The sequence below is a fragment of the Semicossyphus pulcher genome, unplaced genomic scaffold (assembly GCF_022749685.1).
Source record: "Semicossyphus pulcher isolate SPU_LCO1_2020_fin unplaced genomic scaffold, fSemPul1.0.p SCAF_13, whole genome shotgun sequence".
Taxonomy (NCBI): domain Eukaryota; kingdom Metazoa; phylum Chordata; class Actinopteri; order Labriformes; family Labridae; genus Semicossyphus; species Semicossyphus pulcher.
Window position 1 is genome coordinate 27747996 of NW_027211637.1, and position 22432 is coordinate 27770427.

General features: G+C 41.4%; 2 protein-coding genes across 3 annotated transcripts in view; both read left to right on the forward strand.

The window, feature by feature from the left end:
* Window positions 1–1289: 1289 nt before the first annotated feature.
* On the forward strand, window positions 1290–6670 carry nol9 (nucleolar protein 9). Its single transcript, XM_069660543.1, has 13 exons — window positions 1290–1426; window positions 1856–2385; window positions 2485–2695; window positions 2861–2991; window positions 3180–3315; window positions 3689–3785; window positions 4045–4142; window positions 4670–4837; window positions 4942–5194; window positions 5285–5399; window positions 5629–5803; window positions 5903–6036; window positions 6170–6670. Exons 2-13 carry the CDS (start codon window positions 1912–1914, stop codon window positions 6284–6286), a joined length of 2109 nt encoding a protein of 702 aa, XP_069516644.1. The 5' UTR covers window positions 1290–1426; window positions 1856–1911; the 3' UTR covers window positions 6287–6670.
* Window positions 6671–9973: 3303 nt separating this feature from the next.
* Window positions 9974–22432, forward strand: part of plekhg5b (pleckstrin homology domain containing, family G (with RhoGef domain) member 5b) — a 79355-nt gene continuing 66896 nt past the window's right edge. For both annotated transcript variants that reach the window (XM_069660580.1, XM_069660581.1), the window contains exon 1: window positions 9974–10070. In XM_069660580.1, coding sequence (XP_069516681.1) covers window positions 9989–10070 — 82 coding nt within the window. In that variant the 5' untranslated portion in view covers window positions 9974–9988. The remainder of the gene's footprint in view (window positions 10071–22432) is intronic.

The window sequence follows — 22432 nt, forward strand, 5'->3', positions numbered from 1 at the left end:
TCCCAACTAATAGTTTAGTCGATAAAAAATGCCAGAAAATAGTCAAATATTATAATTTCACAGACCCTATTGAAACTTCTACAGATTCCTTGTTTTATTCGGCCATCAGTTCAAAACCAAAAGAAGTTCAGTTAATGCCACACATGCCAAAGAAAAGCAGAAAACTGTCACATTTGAGAAGCTTAAATTATATTTTAAAGGTGTTTGGTTTAGCTTTGGGCTTTGGACCGATGGTCAGATTAAACAGACAGATTGTAATGAGCATGTTTGACCATTTTCTGACATAACATGCCCAAAACAAATAAACAGGATGAAAATAAGTGGAAAAATGAAGTGACAATGAAAACATTTGTTAGTTGCAACCACTGTCTGTATATGAAGATTTTAATATAGATTATTAGACTATTTTTAGTTGTATGTACGGTCTGTGTTTGCAACCCTACATCCTGCTGTATGATAAAGAGCCAGTGTAAAGCAGTGACATTCCTTGTATGTGCGGATTCACATCTATGAGGCTGAAAATACTTTATACAGGGGTACTTTGACTGAAAAAAATAACATTTGTATAGGTGTTGAATATTTAGGAGTCCTCGATATCAGTTGCACCCTCACTTTAAAATTGAGCTAACTGCATTACAGTTGTATCAATAATAGTCACACATATTGAATATAAAAATAAAGTCTTAACACTTTTTTGTTATATTTTTCTTAAATGATAAGATTCTACAGTAAAGACTGATTTTCTTAAAATTAATGCAATCCCCTGGCTACATACGCAGCTCGACGTTTATCTCCTAGCACATATTTTAAGACGCTCCCTTAGCACGGTACGCACCCGACCGCTGCATCTTAAGACTCACATCTGCAGTAGGCCTATCGTGAAAATAAAATATTCACTCCCGATTGTTGAGAAGCGGCAGCCGCTTTAGGTGTAAAGTAGTTCGTTTTAAAACACAAAGCAGCTACATTCACCTTCTTTTCGTTTCTTGTAGGCCCCTAAAAACTGCAACAGGAAGTGACGCTGTTTACGCGACCGAACTCCGGAAAAGGTTTTTGTTGTCCATTATTAAATATCAAATTGAACAAGAGTTACATTTAATTTTGAATTGAATTGAACTTAAATGAATTTTTTATTGCCTTTTCTAAATGAGTATCTACATTTAAAAATGTTCAAAACATGTAATTGTTTTACAAAATAATTTCTAAGTAAATAATAACACTCCGGGTAACACCATGATCGACCATCTAGTAGCGGCGTCTGTTTGTGGCTCACACATGTATAGCTAGCCTACTAGCAGGTAGCACTGTTACAGTAACAGTTGGCCTGCTCCTTGGATTCACTTTAGCCAAATATAAATGCTATTCATTTATGAAAAATATTAAGGTTCAACTCTACTGTTCTGCATTGTTTTTACCAAAGCGGGGGGTAAGTTTTCTCCATCTGAATGCAACAAAATCAGCTAGCGGTTAGCTTTGAAGTGACGTTAGCCCTGGTAACTTCACGCCAAGTTTAAAATTCATGTTGCATTGTTGTCTGACAGCTGTATCCTCTCTGCATTATGTGTATGTCTTTAAATATAATTCAGCCTTACGTGTTGAGAAACCAACGTATGAGAAACATTACTAGCTCGTTTTACGTTCTAACATAGCAATTAGCTTAACCTAGCTTTCAGTTACTATGGATTTGTTAAGCTGCAAAATCAAGCTAGTAATCGCTCACATTTTCATAAATAACTGGCGTTATTACTGCAGTAATTATTGGATGTTCAATAATTGTCATACTTTGTTCGCAGAGCTAACTTCATGAATACACCTGTTCTTTCAGATGCTAATTTTCTTGCATCTCTCTTTGCAGGCTCCCCCCTTTGTTTTCCATTAGCACCCACATGAATAATTTTTATTAACAGAATCATGAAGGTGAACAAACCCACACAGGTCAAAGGTCAATCTAAATCTCAGAAGTGGAAGGATGTGAGAGGCAAACGGTGCAGGCCTCCCATCAGTTCCTCAGATCTGAACTCCAGTCCTGTCATGGCCAGAGTGATCAAGGAGCACCAGGCGTCTGTGAAGAAAAAGCCAAATGTCAAGAGACTGAAGAATAAGGCAAAGTCTGTCTCTGACTCCAAGAACAAACAGACTCCTCAGTCTGGATCAAAGAAGTCTCACACTCAGGCTAATGGAGGCTCAGCATTTAAAATGGACAATGAGTCAGATGACTCACAGGAGTGGAAAGAGTATTCCCAGTCTTTTCACAGGAACGGTGTTGAGACATCAGGTAACATGGAAGATGTAAGGCCAGGTAGACTAGAGGGGGAAGCTCTCCATCACTGTGCTGAGAGGGATGATCGACAAAACCATGCTGTGCTTGTCATGCAGGAGAATCAGGTATGTTTCAGGATATTTGAGAGAAAATCTGGCAACAACCCAGCGTTATCAATTTTTAGCAAATGTCTTGTGACTGAGCATTACGTTCCTCTCCTGCAGACCCTGTGTTTCCGTGGGAAGTGCTTTTTGACCAGTCTGTACGGTCGGGTTGAAGTTATGGGGTTCACTATAGAAGAAGGCCAGCAGTCGTATCCACTCTTCTCTCCAGCCTCACACTGTCCGCTGACCATCAGAGCATTAGAAAGCTCTGATCACACCAGAGATGACAGAACAGAGGCCGCAGCCATCCTACGAAAGTATCTGCCATCCGGTAAGAGCTTTAGCATTTCACCTGCTTTGCCAAAAGAGAATGGTGTAATTGTTGTGTGTACTTTTTTCCATACTTGATGTTTGGAATTGTTATTTGATGACACAAAAATGTCTAATATTTGTATATTTATTTGTACTTAGTCCTTTTTGAATGTGCATTTTACAGCATCACGGAAAAAGTTGCTAAAAAGGGTTACGTCAAACTCATCAATCATCCTGCTGGAGCCCATGGAGACGCCTCTGACACGGTTTCTGTCAAGCTTCACAGATCTTAGTCAATTGTTCAGCCCCCCAATGGTAAGTTGACGGTAGATTAAACTACTTTCGACATACAATTAATCACACAGAGTTAAAATATATAGATTTTTTAAATCTAACTTGATGAAAATATGAGCAAGAATTATGTAAGTTAATGTAGGTTAATTTTCACTCATTTTTCGCTTGCATTGGTGTTACAAAAGCTTTTCCTCCTTGTCTGTTTGTAGGGTGAACTCATGTCAGCTGTTCTTGACACTCCGCTCAATGGTTTGGGCATGATTCCCCTGGTCAGCACCATCGAGGGCCTGAAAATGTCAGAGAGCTACAGAGAGGCTCTCAACACTGTGGTTAACGCCTGCAGAGGTAAACTCTTCACAGTTACATATGGTTGCATTTCTGCCAAAGGTTAGATGCACCTTCCTGCTTACCTGAATAAGATCAATCTTCTGATCTAAGCAGTCACACCGCTCCTTTTATACATCAGTTACCATATCTTTCCCTAGCATTGTGATGGTTGCAGTGAGAATCCTGTCATGTGTGAATAAAGCCAAAACAAATAGACAATAGACAACAGCACCTTTGTCCAAGTAACAGATGTCATTAAGTATCAGATGGACGAAGGCAGCACTATCATGTATTCCATGACTGATAATGGCTTCATATTCACATCAGAGTATATGTGTACAAACACAAACTCCTTTCCTGGTAAATTATTGGTAACGTGTCATTCTTACAGGGGACATGGATGGTTGTGCAGTTATCCTCGTTTGTGGCGCCAAAAATGTGGGCAAGTCAACATTCACCCGCTTCCTCGTCAATACCTTATTAAATCAGTAAGTTCTCATCCAAATGTGTCAAATATATAACTTTATTTTGTGACATTTTTATATCTATATGATTTAAAATTATATTGTATTAAAGTTATTACTTGCATTTTGTTAAGATTCCTCTGAGTGCAAAATAATTGGTTCAGTTCATCTTGAGACATCAAAGTAGGCAGTCTGACATACAAGATGATTATTTGTTCAGAAACTAAGTGTGTGTGTGCTTGTGTGTGTGTGTGTGTGTGTGTGTGTGTGTTTGTGTGTGTAGCACTACCAGTGTAGATTATCTGGAAGGCGACCTTGGTCAAACAGAGTTCACCCCAGCCGGTTGCCTGTCTTTGTCGACTGTCAGAGAACCACTTCTGGGTATGTTTCTATCCTCTTGTTACTTCATGTCAACTCTCCAACAGCTTGTTTATTTTTGGAGAAATTGTGGCTTAATTCTGTTCCTTTTTAGTTCTGAATAAGCTTTTATTTAATTTTGAAAGGACTCTGAACACAGATGTTCACAGCATCCTTTTGGTAGGTGATGATAAGCGTAGTGAGAGTTAAAGGAATAGTTCAACATTTTGGGAAATGTACAAGAAATGTCTTACTTGCCGAGATGCAAGCCGTACTTTTTCCAACCATAACAAGTTCACTCATCAACTTGTTCTGTGTTTGTTTAATCCATAAAAACAGCAAAGAAATATAAACTATTTAGGGAATGAAGTGCTGCTCTTTTTCTTGGCTGATGCATCATGTATACTTTACAGATATGACGGTGTTATCTATCTGCTAATCTAAGTCTCGAAAACAAAGAAGCATATTTTATGAAATATTTTTTCCATATGTTATTTTTGCACTGTTTGTGTAAGATGGGATAAGAAGACTAATGCTGAGTTATTTTTCAGGTCCTCCTTTCACACACCAGAACACACCGGAGCACATGATCTATTATGGTCAGTCATCAAGCGAGTCGGACTTAGAGCGCTACCTGGAATCCCTTAAGTCCTTGTGGCGCAGACGCTCCCCGAGCAGAGAGACTCCCGTCATTATCAACACCATGGGCTGGGTCAAAGGTCAGCTCAGGCATTTTTTCAATAACAGCAGTGAAAAATATGAAGACCTTTGAATATGCCAATATTAAATGATTCAACATGTGCTTGGTCTTGGCTTTCTGCAGGTTTTGGATTTCAGCTGCTGGTGGACATGATCCGCTTCTTCCCCGTCTCACATGTGGTCCAGCTCAGTCACAGTGGAACCACCCAGTGTCCCACCCTCACTCCGGACTTTCTGAGGACTGCACACGGCTGCCAGACGCATCCACCCGCTCAGACTGCTCTGGCCGAGTTCACAGAGAGCCAAAGTCCCCCCAGAAGCTACACTCACCTTAACGTACAATCAGAGTTTCAAGGAGTGGGCCGCCAAGGAACAGCGTAAGAACACAACCATCTGCCTGTGTTAACAGTTAATATAAAAAGCCTTCATTTTTACACCATTTTCTTTTGGTGCTTTGTAATTAACAGGAAACACCAGCGGACTAACGAGCACAGAGAGCTTTCAATGCTGGCTTACCTGAGTCAGCTGCAGTCTGCTGATCCTGGACCAGTTAGACCTCTACACAGCCTCACCCCGTACCAGGTACAAAAGAATGATAAAGCTGCAGTCATATTTTTGAGCAGAGCCCCAGTTTTATATGTGATCTTCTCACATTTAATGATCTTGTATTACCAAATATAAATTTTAAGTTGCATAAACTAATGGATGTAAGAGACGTCACTTTCTGTATCTTTTTTGTCGTTGTGTATTTATTAAACAGCTAATAAATAACGTGTTATTAGCTACCTAACCTTCTCCCTGTGGCTTACAGGTGCCGCACACAGCCGTGGCCTTAGGTGCAATCCATTGTGATATCGTGCCCAGTCACATGTTTTATGCTGCCAATGCCAGTCTGGTGGGACTCTGCTGCCTGGCAGAAAAAGTAACAAGCAGGGGAGGCCCAGTCGTGCTGTCAAAGGCTCCCATCTGCCCGTGTGTGGGCTTCGGTACGTATCCTTCCTAACCTTTGTATGAATGCTCTGTGTTTATTTGCTTCTTTCTCTCAGATTCTTAACCTTAAATTATAATATTATTTTGTTTTCCAGGTGTGCTTCGAGGTATTGACATGGAGCGAGGTCTGTACTTTTTGCTGACACCTGTAGATCCTTCAGTCCTTCGTAAGGTCAACTGTCTCCTCCTGGGAGCGATATCACTGCCTTCCTGCATCCTCACAACACAGGTCAGAAGACAGTTCTGTTTTTTCATACACTTAAAACCTTTTTTTTTCTTGTTTTAGCTTTTAATTTAAAACCTAAACATCTTTTCAAAGTTGTATTTTCTCCTCAATAATTACACCTTTGTCTCTGTTTCAGCCTGGCTTTGAAGGAGAGATGCCGTACGTCACCACGGACTATAGTTTCGATCTCACTGGTGCAGGAAAGCTGCGAGTCTTCAAGGGACTGACGAGACCCAGTCAAATAGGGATGTAATGACATTTTCTAATCAGCACCTGTTTGTTGCCCTTAACATGTCTTGACTGGCGTCTTATGCCAAAACCAGTCAGCGTTGGACTCTGAATGTACAGAACTGAGGTTGAGCTGCACAGTTTTTTATTCCAATAATCAGTCTGACAGGCAGTATCACAGACTCTGCAGGAAGAGATGGCTGACTTCCTGTTCCTGGATTTCCTCTCTGAACTTCCTCATCGTGTTTTACAACCTCCGTACATTCGATGGTGCTCTGAAGGAGGAGTGTTTTCTGTCACATGGACAATAACATCACACTTTGTAGTTACGACTCTAGTTTCATGTCTCTTCTTTCAGGTGGCATTCCACATCTGCGGGAGATATTAAAAGTAAAACAGCTTTTCTTCAGACTTTGTGCTTTTCTTGCCTGTGAGTTAAACCAGTTTTGACATTTGTTTGTCATAGAGCCAAACATCCATGTGCTTTTCAACCCGGCAATGGCCATTTTACCACTATAACACAGTATTACAGTGTAGTTCCTGAGTCAGACAGTGCTTGGTTCATATGTGACCATATTGTTGGATTAAATGCCCTCTGCCATTTTCATGTTGTTTAAGCTTAATTATCAAACATTAAAGTAAAAGCAGTTTTGCATTTACAAAAGGAAGAAGCCCGTCTTGTCAGTATTGTTTTGCTGCGAGTAGAACATTTGTTCATTACTGGTGAACCGTGCTGCACTACTAGGTTATTCACATTGTAAATGCTTTTAATTTCTATGTAGTATAGTATATGATCAAGACCTTTTTTGCTTGATCTTACCTTTTTGACCTGAAGGGGGCAGCAGATGTAAGTTGAGTTTTTCTTTGAACAACAGCAGATGTTCATTTACCCCCCCAAAAAGACTCTAGGGTAGGAAAAATGCAATAAAAACTGTCCAGACACTGGAATAACTTTAATGTTTCATATTGGGTTTTAAAGCATATGAAGCAATAACCAACCCCATCTGAAGGACTTGTAACTACATGAAGACTGACTTTAAAATTATCTATGTGGAAGAGCTGAAGGAAGACTCATGTCGTAAACATCTACTCTCTCAGTGAAGAATTGCTAATTTGTTAAGTGGGCTGTTTTAACATCCCCTCTCTGCCCCCTCGCTTGTCTTTGTTCGCTGCTCCCCCCGCCTCTTTATTGAGGGTGGGAGCACACAAACACAACACAGCTACATTTTGGCAGAGTCATTGTTTTGGCTTTGTCAGGTCAGATGTTTTCCCATAGACCTCGTGCAAACCAAAGAGAACTCCAACAGTAGAGCTGCCACCAGGCGGGTTACACAAGCCTGAATGTTCAGACATAACATCTGTGAACTCACAAAGTTATATTTTATAACAAGCGAGCAAAAACCACAGATTTTCAAGTGAGCGGTATTCTTCCTTTCTCCTTTGGATTTATTTAATGTTGCTACCATGTATTTGCAAACAGATGAAAGCTTAGAGTATGTATAACTTAACCTTGTTTACCTAACATCAAAGATGGAAAGAGAACGCCTGCACTATACTGTATGTAAAACAAATGCCCCATCAATGTTCAAAAACAGGAGAAAAACTAAGTAAAACATTCCCTTGCTAAATTTTTAGATATTCCCCTCATGGTGCTCCTGGCATTGATTGCTTTAAAACCTTGAACATCATCCAGAGAAGTATTAAGGACACCTGCCGACAAGCAAAGTCATGCAGGAATCTTTGGTTGTGTAGCTGTATTTTACCCGTAGGCCCTTTTTCTCTCAAATGATTCGTGCCACACTTCTGTGAAGTCCTGCCTCCCAATGAAACAGTCCATCTGTTGCCTGCAGAGACAATAATGTTGAAGAAAGGAACAATGCAGAGATAGTATGCCATTACAACCACTCCAATCCCCCTGTTCACTTGAAAAATACATTAAAGAGAAGAGAAACTACACTAGGCTAATAAACACGGAAAATTGTCAACATGGCTGCATATATGAGGTAAGGGTTCTTGTGACAAAAATACAGTGCAAGGTCGCTTCCTCTCCCCAATGCTGCCACTGTATGCGAGTTGTGTACAACTCTAGTTTGTAGTTTTTGTTATCACATAAAACTATGTAGAAATGTCATCACTTAACTTCTGTATAGTATATTTAGGTTGACAGCCTTTGTTAGAAAATGTCTTATTTTGAACTGGAACATCAACATGCTTGTGACACATATATTTCAGATTTTATAATAATAGCAGATCTGTTCTAACGTTTGTTAAACTAACTGATTAATCCTTGCCCCCACACCCCATTCTCTTGATAAAGTAAAACATATTATTTGAAAACACATATTTATTTCAATGACTGGCAGTGTTAACTGTTTGCCTGAGGTGCTTAATCGTCATCAGTCTTTTAGCATTATATCATGTATGTAGCCATTATATACATATTTAAAAATCTATTTGTGTTTTTAAAAGACAGTTTAGACAGTTTTCAACCAACTCAAGTCTTCGAGTTAGCATTATCTTTCACTAGCTAGCTACAGCTAAAAATCTGTTAGCAACGGTTGTCATGTCGGTTGACAAACCCAATGGCTGTCAGTTGGGAAAAAAAGAAGCTACTTTTAGAGAACTAATTTGTGAAGTTGAAAACCCTTTGTCTGAAATCCTACTGTAGGCAAATGTTTTATTTAATTTTGCAACAGTTATAATTGTAACTGACATATATGTGCCAGGAGATATCAGCCAGCTTAACAGGCTTAGCAATGTTAGCTAAGCGGGGCACCTGGGGGTCTGTTTTGCCAGGTAGGTAAAAGGTAACTAATTGTGTAGTTTAAAGTTAGAACTTTATAACCTATTTTTAAGATGTAATATAGAAAGATTGGCACTCTGGATAATGGATTCTGTCTTTGGTATGAATTTCAGATACAACTTGGTTGGTACAATCGACGGGACAGATGTCTGTTTGATCAAGGGGAAAAAAACCTCGGACGCTGAATGCACCTCTGGTCTGCGCGCTGTTGAATGGACGTGGTGTTTTGTGTCTCTGGCGCCTCTAGCTTCAGCTCTGCGCCACTTGAGAGACAAACTGCATTCAGTCTTTGTGGCTCCAGGTTGTGTGAATGAATGGAGGAGAGCCGATGGTTGATCAGCGATAGAGAGGCGGCGGGACTGAAGCAGCGGACAATATGTCTTCAACTTCGGCTGCACGTTGTGTAAAGTTAACAGACGGAAATCCATCCACGGATCTGCTGCTTTAAAGGCCAGGAGAAGGGTTTTCCTCGTAATCCCATTCCCGCAGCGACCGAGCTTCACCAGCAGCAGACGTTTTCCCTGGACGTCGAGGAGATTTCTTTTTCGCGTGTGTGCAGCCGGCAACAGGTTATTTACAGCTTAGCACGGCGTCCAACCTGCAGCTGTACCTCAGCGCTCATTAGACCTGTGTTAACTTTTGTTTTATGAAACCAAAGGATGCTTTTTTTTGGCACTCTATTCCGTGCATTCACCGTGATGTGAGTTGCAGCTTTGTGCTCGCCACCGACCAGCGGATCCTACAGGCTGAGTGCACTGCTGTTTTAGGGAAGGCAGAAATGGGAAGAATATGCCATAGAGAAGACTGCTAATGAAACATTGCTGCGTACTTTGCATTGAGCCTGCAACCTTGACAAGGAGAAAGAACTTTTAGGCGCCTATATTGTTGCTGCAGGGGATATTTCAAGAAGCACTGCATGCATAGATGGTGCCAAACAAGTGGACCATGAATTCAGTCCTGCACAAGTCACCACCAAGGAGCTGGCTTGGGCTCAGATTACGACTCAGTAAGTAAAAAATAATGAAGTCAGCTATTGATCATGCTTTCCACATTCATGCAACTATCAGCATCTTACTCAGGGCAGCTGTTGGGTAAGTCAGCATCCTAATATGAGTCACCTGAATGCTTTGTTCTGTAAAAGACACCTTGTGCATTTGAGTTGCCCTTTTGGAGAAAAACAGATGAGCGCTCATGACTTTGATCCTGCAGGCACCACATCTTTGTTTCATGCTTTCCTTTAGTCATCAAAGTTAATGTCTGGATTTGGCAAGTGACCTGAGCTATTATCCCAGCTGGAGACACAAGTATCTTACTCAGACAGGACAGGACACTCTGGTCTGAAGTTCTCCTAATGATGAAGAGTCTTTGGACAACTCTGCATAAACTCAGATGATAGATATTACCTCTTGTAAATCTCCCCAGCCAACACGATTTGTTTTATTTATCCCCTGCAGACCTGTCATCCCAGCTCCTCTCCTTTTCCCAGCTCATAATTCAGATCAAAGGGACATTTTAATGGTGAGACTTCTCTGGAGCTGCAAAAAGCAATTATTTTCTTAATCTTAATTAATCTGCAATCCAAAAATAATGAAAAATGGCCATTGCTTTTTCCCTAAGCTCAAGTAGACGTATTAAAGTTGTTTAAAAACCATAAAAAGAATGACTTCATAATAAAAGGAGACCGTGATTAACATTTGAAATCTGGAACAAGTGAATTTTTGCTTTGAAACATGACCTTAAACTGAAAAAGGCTCAAAACTGTGGCTGCTTACCATCCTGTTTGATCACTTACTGATTACTCGCCTACTTGTTCCAGCTCCAGACCTAGTAAGCCCTCTCTAGCAGGCTTTACATGAGTGATGTACACAGTTGTGGCAGTTCATGGGTTCGTACAGTGAGCATGGAGTTAAAGTTTAGCAGCCTTAATTGGTTGAGTCTGGAACCCGTCAGTGTTCCAGGCCACCGGAGTCTTAAGCCTGTCTTAAACACACTGGTCTAATCTGGGACCAGATGTCTTGTCTGGTCTCTGTCCACCCACATAAAGAACAAAAACAAGGACTTTAAATCTCAGCTGTTACTCTTTCATGAACTATTTGGATGTTGAAGTGACAGGCGTTATTAAAGAGGACATCCGTGGGAAGGCTAAATGATGCTCTATCTTAAATGAATGATTTCATGAATGTGGTTTGGTTTGTTTAGTTCATAGCCCGACACTTGCCAGTAGGTTTATGTTGGAATATATTTTTCTGATTATATTCTCAGCGCAGGTTAATTCCACTATCAAGCCTATCATGTCACCATAAAGTCCGATCTAGTAGCTGTTCTGGAGCTCTTGACCATATTAAGTGATCTTCATCAGCAGATGGAGTTTGCCCTGGTGCTTTGAAAGTGTAGATGCTCAAATTACAAATTTTTCCTGCCACTTGAAGGACTTCTCGGCCATGTTGGATTTAAATCTGAGGTCTAATCATGAAGATCAAGCAGTTCAGGGTCTTTTAATTGTAGTATGTGATATTCAGCCCAAGAAAGTGTGAAGAAACATATCAAGCAACATTTACTGAAAATGCTGAATGACATCACCTGTAACAAGATGATAAACAATAAGTATCTGAGATCTAATTCCCAACTTGTCCAGTCCTACGAATACTTAACTTGAAGAAGTATTCCCATCATAAGATCCATTTAGACGCTGCTGTGGAGCTTTTGATTTGATCACATTCACATGATGCAGGAGCTGGAGTCCATTTTTTCTTAGCACTAAGTACTCAATGAATGTGTCTTTAATAGCATTTGAGAAAACATGTCCGCATGGCTTGTTTTGCATCTGTTCTGGAGCTGTCACTCATTTCACATGGTCTTCATCAGCAGATTGAGTTTGTAAATGAGCCGTCCATGTCCAGATTTAAATTCTTGTTTTGCTCTTTAAGAATTTATGCTCCGTCTTGGCATTAAAGATGAGGCTCATTTTGGTTCAGCAGGTAATAAAACAGTCTCACCACTTCAGTCCATTCAGATTGCATCACATGATCTTCATCAGCTGATGAGGTTTGCTCTAAAATATGGCAATATGGACATCTCCAATTGCATGACAGCTGGGCAAACCCCAAGGAAGCTCTGAGACAGCTACTAAATAGACAGTGTGTGTTTTTGAGTAGAGTTGTTGGGCTTTTAATCTGAAAAAGACATCAGAGGAACATTTGCAGTGTTTAGTCTTCCTGCTGTAGCACTTGCGCCTGACTGGGCTGGTGTGATCTGGCTGTATATGCCATGCTGTGTGTGTGTGTGTGTGTGTGTCAGTGTTTGTGTGTTAGTAATTTGTGCCTGGCTCGTGGCTTGTTACAGTTCAGACTTCCTACTTCAGACTATCTTTCCATTGTTCCTCTTTTTTCCCGGCAGTAATTTCCTTTCTCTTTTCCACTCTTTGCACTTCTGCCTTTTCCTGAGGTCGCTCCGGGTCACGGTTATCACTGCTTTTGTTTTTCTCTCTTTTCTACAACTGCACAGGAATATTTATTCCAGCTTTATGTGCAGTGTTGCAACTCACCCCAATATGTTTGCACGACAACCTTTATTGGTTTAATGAAGGTTCTGCACTGCTTTTCATGTCGCTAACAGGCCGAGCTCTGTTGTAACTTTACATGTTGTGTTTTTGATTTTACTCTTGGTTCTACAAAAAGGTTTGTTCTGCATTAAATACTGGTCAACCTTGCAATGCAGCTTGTTTCTCTCTGGTTGACTCTCTGATCCTCTTCCTCATATCTGATAGAAAGTTAATTTCCTTCCTTGAATCTCATCCTTTCTGTATCGTACTTCCTGAATGTGGATTTCCTTACAGCAGGGAGTATATAAAGCTCTCATGAACTCTCTCACCGAAAGATACTCAGTGTAAAGTAAACTCATCTGAGAATGAAAAATGAGGATACTTGTTCTTTGAACAGCTGTTGTACTGTCCCTTTTCTACTTTGTTGTTGATATTCCGGTAAAAGAAGGTCCTGTGCCTCTCCCATGTTACCTTTTAGTCTTCAACGTATTTTGACATAGGTTTGTTAAAAATAGAATTGAAACATGATGCTGTCTGTACTGAATTACCAGGATGTAGTGGCAACAACAGTAACCATACAAAGACAACCGCACCGTCTATGAAGATTGCTTTGCTAGCTTCTTTGACGAACCAAATATATCCGACGGTGCTATTTTACTGCCTCAATTTACTTACTTACTACTTTACTATCACAGACACTGATTTGCGTTCAGGTACGATAACACTAACAACAACTGAGATGGTGACCTGCTAGTATCATTCCTAGAGAGTAAGTAACTTGCTATGAAAATCCCAAATCCCTTTTCATGCTTTATTATTAGCAGGAACCTCCATAAACACCAAGACGTAACATTTTTTTTCTTTGTTGCACACACCTGTTGGATGTTTGACCATTATATTGTGTGTTAGCTACGCAGGGGTTTTCTACCCAAAAGTTATTGACTGTTTTCTTTACTACAAGTATCAAAAACTACTTGTTAGTGTAAAATAGGACTGAAATGTTTTTTCAGTTTTCTTTCGATTTATTGTTAACAGCATTTCTGACGCCAAAATACCATTCTAGCTTTTGTCCATAAGGGCCTGTGTCCACTCACAGCATTATTTTGCCCTGGCGCCCACAACCTCATTTTCAGAGCGCTTCTCACCGGTGCTTACTGTTGCTAGGTTACGATAGTTGTCTGGTGGCACTTCCACTTCCCTTGGTAGAGACCCTAAAGTCCGTTTTGAATCGCTCTGTATGCTCAATATTTTCTTTTATTGAAGGATATTTTGAAAACATAAAAACAATGGAAAGGAATCGTGTCCTTACATTAACAGCAGTTCTACACCTGGAAATTGTACCATCTAAAAAACGAAAGGATTAGCTTCTTCTCGTTGTTGTTGACAAAGTTGATATCGAAATACCTGCCCCTTCTTGATTTTGATTGGTCGGTGAGGGAGAAGTGGCATTGACGAGCGCAGCGGTGTTCCAAAAGTTGAACTATATTCAACTGAGAGCGAGAAAAAACAGTGGTTGCCGAGGACTCCGAGCGCTCAAACACTGAACTGCATTGGTTTGTACAGAAAATAGTTGCTGCCAGCGCTGAAAACAGTTAGTGGACACAGGCCCTAAAGTATGAAGCTAGAAACTATCTTAGCTCAGCATTAGCACTGCATACTCAGGCAGTTACACCCCTTGGAGAGAACTCACACAGATAAAGTCCCATAAAACCTACAACGTTTATGTACGGTTTAAACAAATCAGTTACATGGTGTTAATAAATTACCTTTACTGGCTTAGCTGCTCCCACTATTTGCATAGCTAAGCTAATTTGCTACTGGCTCTAGCTTCATACTGATTAGAAGCAACTCTCAGTAATAAAGCTAAATAAGAGTCGGCCTATTTCCTGAAATGTCGAACCATTCTTCCTTTGTTGCTTTTACGCTCTGAGCACAGGTGACTATCACAATACCCAGATATAACAGGTGTTGTTGCTTTCTACACTTCACTAACGTGCCCACAGCTGGAGGCCATTTTCCCCTCGTTGTCCCACGTACTGTACCTTCTCCCATCCGCCCTTGCTTTTAAAAAGGACTGCCTGAACACTTGGATGGTAAACAGAAGCTGTTATACTACTCTTAACTCTTGGGCTCTTATTACCCTTGTTCTCAGCACTTTGTATAGTTGTTTTTCTCATCTTAGTGGGACATTGCTTTAATGTTGCAGACACGTTTCAGGCTTGAAATTTCAGATGTTCTGCCTTTTCCCCCTGAGGGGTTTTCTCTGTCGCTGTCCTGCTCGGCTGTTTTGCATCATCATCAGACAGAGAACAATCTGTTATGTCCTCTTTTGCATCTTCATTCAATTTGCATTCAGAATCTCTTTAACCTAGTTACAGGCTTAAATGCTCGGTCATTGTTCAGTATTTATCTTTGCATTTGGATTAAAGTCGAACTAATATGATTGAAAAAGCCGTCCCCATTGTGTGGTACACTCCAGGGACCCCTGCTGTAAATATAGCAACACTGAGCTGCTCCTCTTCATGCAGTGCAGCGGATAATTACAGGTTACACACACACTAATGTACACCTTCTTTAAGTTAAGAAACATAATGGCAAATATTTAACTCTGAATGAACATGCTTAACCTCCACCCTGGCTTTAATGGCTGTTTATGCATATAGCAGCCCCCCCCACATGACAATAACTGTACTTTTAGTGAATACGTGTTTTTGATTCCTGTCGACTCTGTTATTGGCTTCTCAATAGCAGCCCCCTCTGCAATTTACAGCATACTGTTTCAGTTATGGGATTATTTATGTGAACAAGTTAAAGAGTTGTTTGTCTCTGTTAAATGCTGGTTTCAGGATGGACGGATAAATTGCATGACATCTTATAGTGGTGGGAATGGTCCTGCTAACCCTCGTCTTTCAGCAAGATTTTGATGGATGACGATCCCTTGTAGCATAGCATGAAGCTGCTTCTTGGCTGTTCAATGTCTTTTGGGCCAGACTGAAATATATCAACAACCATTGGAAGGATTTCTGCAAATAGCAGTCGCTTTGCCGGGTTTTGGTGGTGATCCTCTGACTTTTCTTGCAACACCATGAGGTTGACTTTCGTGATGTTTTGGTGAAATGTGTCAGCAGGCGGTAGCTGCACATGAAATTTGAAATTTGGCTGGTACATTGATGTCCTTGTCGAACTTTAATTACTTTGGTGATCACTTACACCTTTATTTACTTCCATCATCTGGTTAAATATAGATTTGTCAAAAACTCTAGTTTGTACCCAAGAACCTGGAACGCTAATGGGAGTCTCATTAGCCTTAGCTTAGCTTAACTGTTTAGGGCTAATCAGCAAATGTAAGCACGCTAACATGCTAAACTAACTTAAACATGGCCCAAAAGATGACCGAAAAACATTAAACCTGCTAACTTGTACTAAGCATTACACTAAACCTGCCGGGAATTTTTTTCCAACTAATACATTGGACTATAAAATGTGTTATGTCATAATTTCCAAAAGCCCAATGTGAAGTCTTCAAATGTCCTGGTTTACTAGACCACCTGTGTAAAGCTCAAATATATTAATGGTATAGTTATATAAAACAAAGAAAATTAACAAACCATCACGTTGGAGAAGCTTCAGAAAGCTAATGTTTAGCAATTTAGCTTGCAATAAGACTTAAGAATAAAAAGACAATCAAAATAGAAGGTTCTGGATCTTCTGCCCTTCTTCACACAGAGAAATCCTAAACTTCTCCCAGTCTTAGTTTGGCGCTGAAGGGTTAACCTCGGCCTGTTTGATGGGCCACCTTGCTAAATATAACCCCAAAACCTCCTCCACATGGGCACGCACAGGCCTTCAACTGCACTCCCTCTGTCAACACTCTGCCTCGCACACTTTTTATGCCCAGAGCTCACACACTCCAACGAGCTCATTTACAGTCTCGTCGTACTGCAGCCGCTCACACACTCGTTTCTCAGCACGCCATTAATACTTTACGGAGTGTGAGTCTGTTGAGGAGCCAGCTCGTTCATGTTGGCACACGATGATGTTTTTAATGCTATTTCATATTAAAACAAATTAGAGGGGGTTGAATCCTAATTTGTTTTTGTTCTATCAAAGCGTGAAGTGTAGGAACTACATTTGTGATAAAGAACTACATTTTTATATCTAATGTTTTATGTTTCGTTACCGACAAACCTGCTATATAATGGATGAAGTTTGATTATTTAAGCTAGAGCTAGAAGCCATTGGCGTAGCTTAGCATAAGGACTGGAAGCCGAGGGCCTTTCCCCCCAATAGTCACTCCTAACGTGCTCTGATTGGCTACTTCTGCCAGGAAGCTTGTTCAACCAAGTCAGGAGACCGTGTAAAAGTCCATATTGACTTCCTGATTTAACCCAAACCATGATCTGTTCTTAAAAATAACACGGTGTTGGTGCTTTAACCTAAACAAACTGTTCCTCAGCGTCGACCACAAACTTGGAAAGATCCTGGTTTGGGTTAAATATTGAGTCAACATTGACCTTTGGTGTCACATGGTGGTGGTGGTTTGGTGAAAGTCCTTTGACCTGTTGGCCTTTGTGGCCAATCACTGCACACTAGTAGTTGCTTATCACAACAGGGCGGGTCTGGGCGGAACTCTATTTTGTGTGTTTAGGAGGAAGGGAGGGTTTAATTAAAAGATCGAGTTGCATTATGGGAAATGAAGGCTCTAGTGTTTTTGGAGTCAAGGCAGTCAAAGTCCAACAACTTGGTACTAAATTGCTTTAGTACCTTTTAAGAATGGAAAACATGTATTGCATGTTGGACAAAGTAGATCCACCTACATCCTGCTTGTGATGATTACACTTTTGCTCTCTCACGGATGACTGGACATAAACCGTGTCACAACATCCCCTCTGTTCCAGGACACAGCTGCCAGAGCCTCACTTTGGAGTATGAGTTGGTGTTTTCAGTGTATTTAGTCCATTCCTGCGTTAATGTAATAAGATTATTTTTTCATTACCTAAATATTATTTGAATGAGATCAGACCTAAATGCATCTGATTGCAGCACTCGTGCCGTAATGTACTGGGTACTTTCCAGCCTCGCGATGTCTAAAAACAGCATCTTTTTATTAAAAGGTGATCTGATGGATGGCGATGAAAGCGAGGCCGTCTAATACCTCCTCTTCTTCCCTCTTTGTTTCTGCAGTAGGTGGAAATTGGCCCTTGTGTTTGCAGCCCAGTTCTCATGCTGCACGGCTGCTCTCTTCATTAAAAGGGAAGCCGCGTGCTCAAAGCTGCTTCAGATTATTACCATATGTCTGCAAAGCCCAGAGCAGAGCAGCAAACCGGCTCCCATCCTACCCTCTAATTTCTTATCCCAAAATTGGACATGTGGGTCGTTGTGTGTGACAACGTCCCTCCCTTCCCCCGGCTGGTGCAGCACATTCTCACAGTATTTCTTCTCCCATTTTAGATGCGTAATGGCAGAGCGTCAGCCTGTAAGCAACTGGGGAAAATATTATGCCTTCACTGAGTTATCTGACGGCATGTTGCTTTAACCCGTCTGCTGTTTTTCAACAATATTACAGACATCGTCTCCAATAGAAATCTTATAGCCAGATGGTAGCCTATTGGTGTTTCTCAGCTCCAGGGGCCAATGTGTGCATTGTACCTCCACAGAAATAACTGAGCTCAGTCATCACAGAGCTGCTGCATTCATAAAAAGGCATAAATCTTTCAGGAGTCATAAAGGGCGCGGGCACTAATTAATGCAGAAAAATGTCAGCCCTTTTACAGTGCGCGTCCACTCTGGATGTAGTAGGAGGTTTAAAAAGAGATCTTTGTGTCACCCAGTCCAAAAAGCCATTGGACCAGATTGCCCGTCCCAGCATGCAACTCACCTCTGCATGAATACAACACTTGTCTGATGGAGTGGGCAGAAAAAGCCCCCCTATCGCCAGGAGTTCCTACACAGGGTTTTTAACATGAGCAGCTTTTCTTCACAACCTACTTCTGCACAGTTTGGGAAAGTTTGCGATGGATACACTCCAGGCTCGGGGAAGGCGACAACAGAGGAGATTTTGCCTGCTGGTGGAGATAAGTCCCCAACACCTTTCAGCAGTGGGGTGCCTGTAATTTGGTCAGGAATAGCTCTGTTAAATGGATTAGATGAGGGCAGCATTTGGTGCTTTGGACTGCTTGGTGGGTGGATTCTTTCAGTGGATGATTAGCAGAGACCTAAAACAATCTGGAGGAAAAGGCGCTGAAGTACGTGTGTTAGTCTTTGCTTTGTGGAAAGAAGTGCGGTCAGTTATATCACCTGTTACCTTCGTAAGTCTTGCGTGTGAAAACCTGGATGTCAGCCTTTGAGTTTATTCCAGGTTTGGAACCACTAACATGGTCCTCTGGAGATGTAATGGATTGGACTTGAGGGAAGTGTGTTTGCGCATTTGGACGGGCCTTGAAGTCGAATGAGACTTGGACAGAAGGTTCAAAGCAAAGTGTTTTGGGGCTTAGCTGCATGAGGTAATTGCGCAGGTGGTTGGCAGTTGGCAGAGTTTAAAGTTGAGTTGAGCCGGCAAGTTTTATGTTACAAAGATGGTCGATGTAGAGCTGGTATTGATCGTGTGCAGAAGATCAGATTATCATGTTTCAGGGCAGGTCAGGGGCTGGTTAGGCATGTCAGTTCCACAAGTAGCACCATGGGATGAGTTCAGTTTAAGGGTAGTGATTTAGGTTAAAAGTTAGGTTACATATTGATTACCAGAAAGCGTTAGCTGGTTGGAGAGCTCATCATGTTCCTGTACTGGAAGAAGCGAGGCGCGTATGAGCTGGAAGCGCTGACAACCTCTCTCACCCAAGCGGGAATGGAGCGCTACTCCTGGTCCTCATCTCTGGATGTCGTCCATGACCTGTGTGGTAAGCTGGGGAACGGGGAGGATCACCTGACTGAGCGGTGGATTTGTGTGTGTGTGTGTGTGTGTGTGTGTGTTTTCTCACGATGACACAGAGGTTCGTGCAGTGGGTTGTCCATCTATTTAATTTGATTACTTTTTTGCAAATCCTCACGTCACAAGTTGAATTTTAAAGATTGTTTTGTGGAGTAAACAACAGATTGAACAACAAGCAGTAATACGTAGCAAAGGGTAAAATCGGTGGGTAAATATGAGGTTATAAAGGTGTAAAGGTTGTATTTAGGCAACTGGGAATTTTGTATCTGCTAGCCTTGGATTATAGCTCCACGTTCAGCCCTGTAATGTTTTTGCATTACCCCCATTTATTACCAGTTAATTGTAAAACAAACACTAATGTTCCCGTCGGCCTCAACTGTACACTGCGTTTGCTGCTGATGAGGAAAAGCTAACATGCTAACATGCAAAAGTAAGCAAAAAATATAAGCATTATTTCTGCCCTGGTAGACATCATCATTGTGAGTATACTAGCACGCTAAAGTTAGCATGTAGCGAAAAGCACAGCTGTGCTTGATTAAGGTCACACAGAGCTGCTAACATGCCTGTACACAAGCTGATCCGTATGTCCAAACTCTGGACTGAGCCCTCAACGTACTCTGACATGTTTCTGTTCATGGTTCATGTTTTCATACACCAAATGTCAGATATTAGAACAAGTGCAACGTCACAACCACATGCAAAAGCTGCAATGAGTCCAGTGACGTCTTGACCTCAAGTGAGCTCTCTGTAAGCCTGCAGAAAGTCTGGCCTCGTGTGGACTGGCTGAATCAAGGGTTTGGACAGCCTTCAATACTCCGGCCGAGCCGGGCAGCAGACCGGTGAAGTCCAGACATTTGGATTCTGTGTTTGTCTTGCTTTCATGGTTGGGAATGAGTAACAAGCTATAAACCAGGTTCAGTCTCACCCATTTCATCATATTGGAGTTTTCTCTATTAATTATAAAACCCTTATTCTCCTTTATGGAAAAAAGAAATGGAAACCTCGCGTGTACTTCAGACCCACTCCGCTCAGTCTCATCCGTATTCCTCCAGCATGACGGGAGTGATGTTGTGTAACATGGCTCAGGCATGACTTCACTTTGTTATATGTAACTTTTCTGTGAGCAGTTGACCTGGTTCACTTAGCTAAGGATATAAGCTCCATCATGGAAAGGTTTTTTTTTTTTTCCATTGCTCTGTTCTTCCGTGGAAAGCACTCAGCGACCTGGCATGAAGAAAACCTCACATGAGAGAGTGAAAGAGCGGATGAGACCAGCTCCACAGATGAAATATTTACCACTGAAGAAGTGCATAGCTGGACTGAAGCTTCCCCCGTCTCCTCTTGGTTTTTTTTTGACGTGGCACAGGGGCACTTACTTTCCGCTGTGCCGCCCGACTTCTGCCATTAGTGAAGGGGAAGTGATAACGCAGGGCTGGGGAGGAATGCTATGTTCTTCATCCCCTGCTCCCTGCCAGCCAGACTCTTGGAAATCCGGCTACTTTCTGGTCAGCTTAAGGCACTGCCTGCTGAGGCAGACCTGTTTGGCAGAGATGGAAAAGAGGAATGCCAAAGACGGAACAGTGAGGCTTTGATCCTTTACCTTTTTCACCATCTCTGTAATTAAGACCCGACTTCTTCTGAAAACATTTCCCAACTTTAATTGAGCACTCCGAGCATCTCTGCTCAAAAATACTTCCCCTCTCTCCGACATAGAACCGACTCAGACCTGAAACTCGGTTCTCTTAACTTTTTATTCTAAGCACACAACTGCATTCCCACTCATGTAACACCGCAAAACTTTTCCAAATGGACTTTTATGATTTTGCAGCAAGTCTTCACCGAGCATTGACGGTTAAATGTGTGTGCCAACATAAGATGCCTCATTAGCTGACAAAATACAAGAAAAATATAAGGGATGCACGATATTATCGGCACGTTATCGGTATCGGCCGATATTGGCTTAAAAATGAACTATTGGACATCAACCAACACGCCGATATCCGCTGATATAAATAACTGATAAAATAATGGGCTGCTGCATACTTGATAAAATCCCCGACCTCGGCGCAATGCCCCCAGCGTGAAGAAGACCTGCGCGTTGCAGCGTGATGACATCACGTGTGTCTACCTGCAGCATGAGAGAGTTAGAAGCCAAAATGTCCGTGGTGTGGAAGTTTTTCAAAGTGTCTGAAATAGATATTAAAACTGCTATTTGCAATGACTGCTCAGCTTCGGTGATGCGAGGAGGAGCCAAGGCAAAGTCTTTCAACACTACAAACTTGATGAACCATCTCAAGACCCGACCGTTGTAACAAATGTGATAAGAGTATCAGCATTATACTGTCCGCTAATAGAGAAGAGAGTTGATGATCTCTGCAATTAGGTGTGCAGGAAAAAAATATCGGTATCGGTAATCGGCTAATTGAGTTGTAAAATATTGGCATATCGGATATCGGCAAAAAATCCAATATCGTGCATCCCTAGAAAATATCGTTTTCAAGCTGGAATGATCAATCAATTGATATCAAAAGGAAATTATTAAAGGATAGATCTGTCATTCATTGTTTTTCCCAACAGTTTGCAGCTTTTCTTTTTCATAAATAACAGACTGAATATTTTGGGGGCTTTGACTATTGGTCAAACAACTCAATGAATGCAGACGCTTTCAGACCGTCATTCAGATCTGATCAATCCGACCACATCCTGAGGTGGTCTTGCCCGCTCATAGTCGCAGTGTGTACGCAAACATGTCCTTTGCCACATTAAAGGACCACCTGCTCAAATGATGTGCCCTAAATAAGAAGAAATATGTGCTTATTGTACCGCTGAAAGCATCGAGTTGTATTTTGAAACTACAAGCAGGAGCCACTTGATTTTCGCAGATTTAATTTGCACTGAA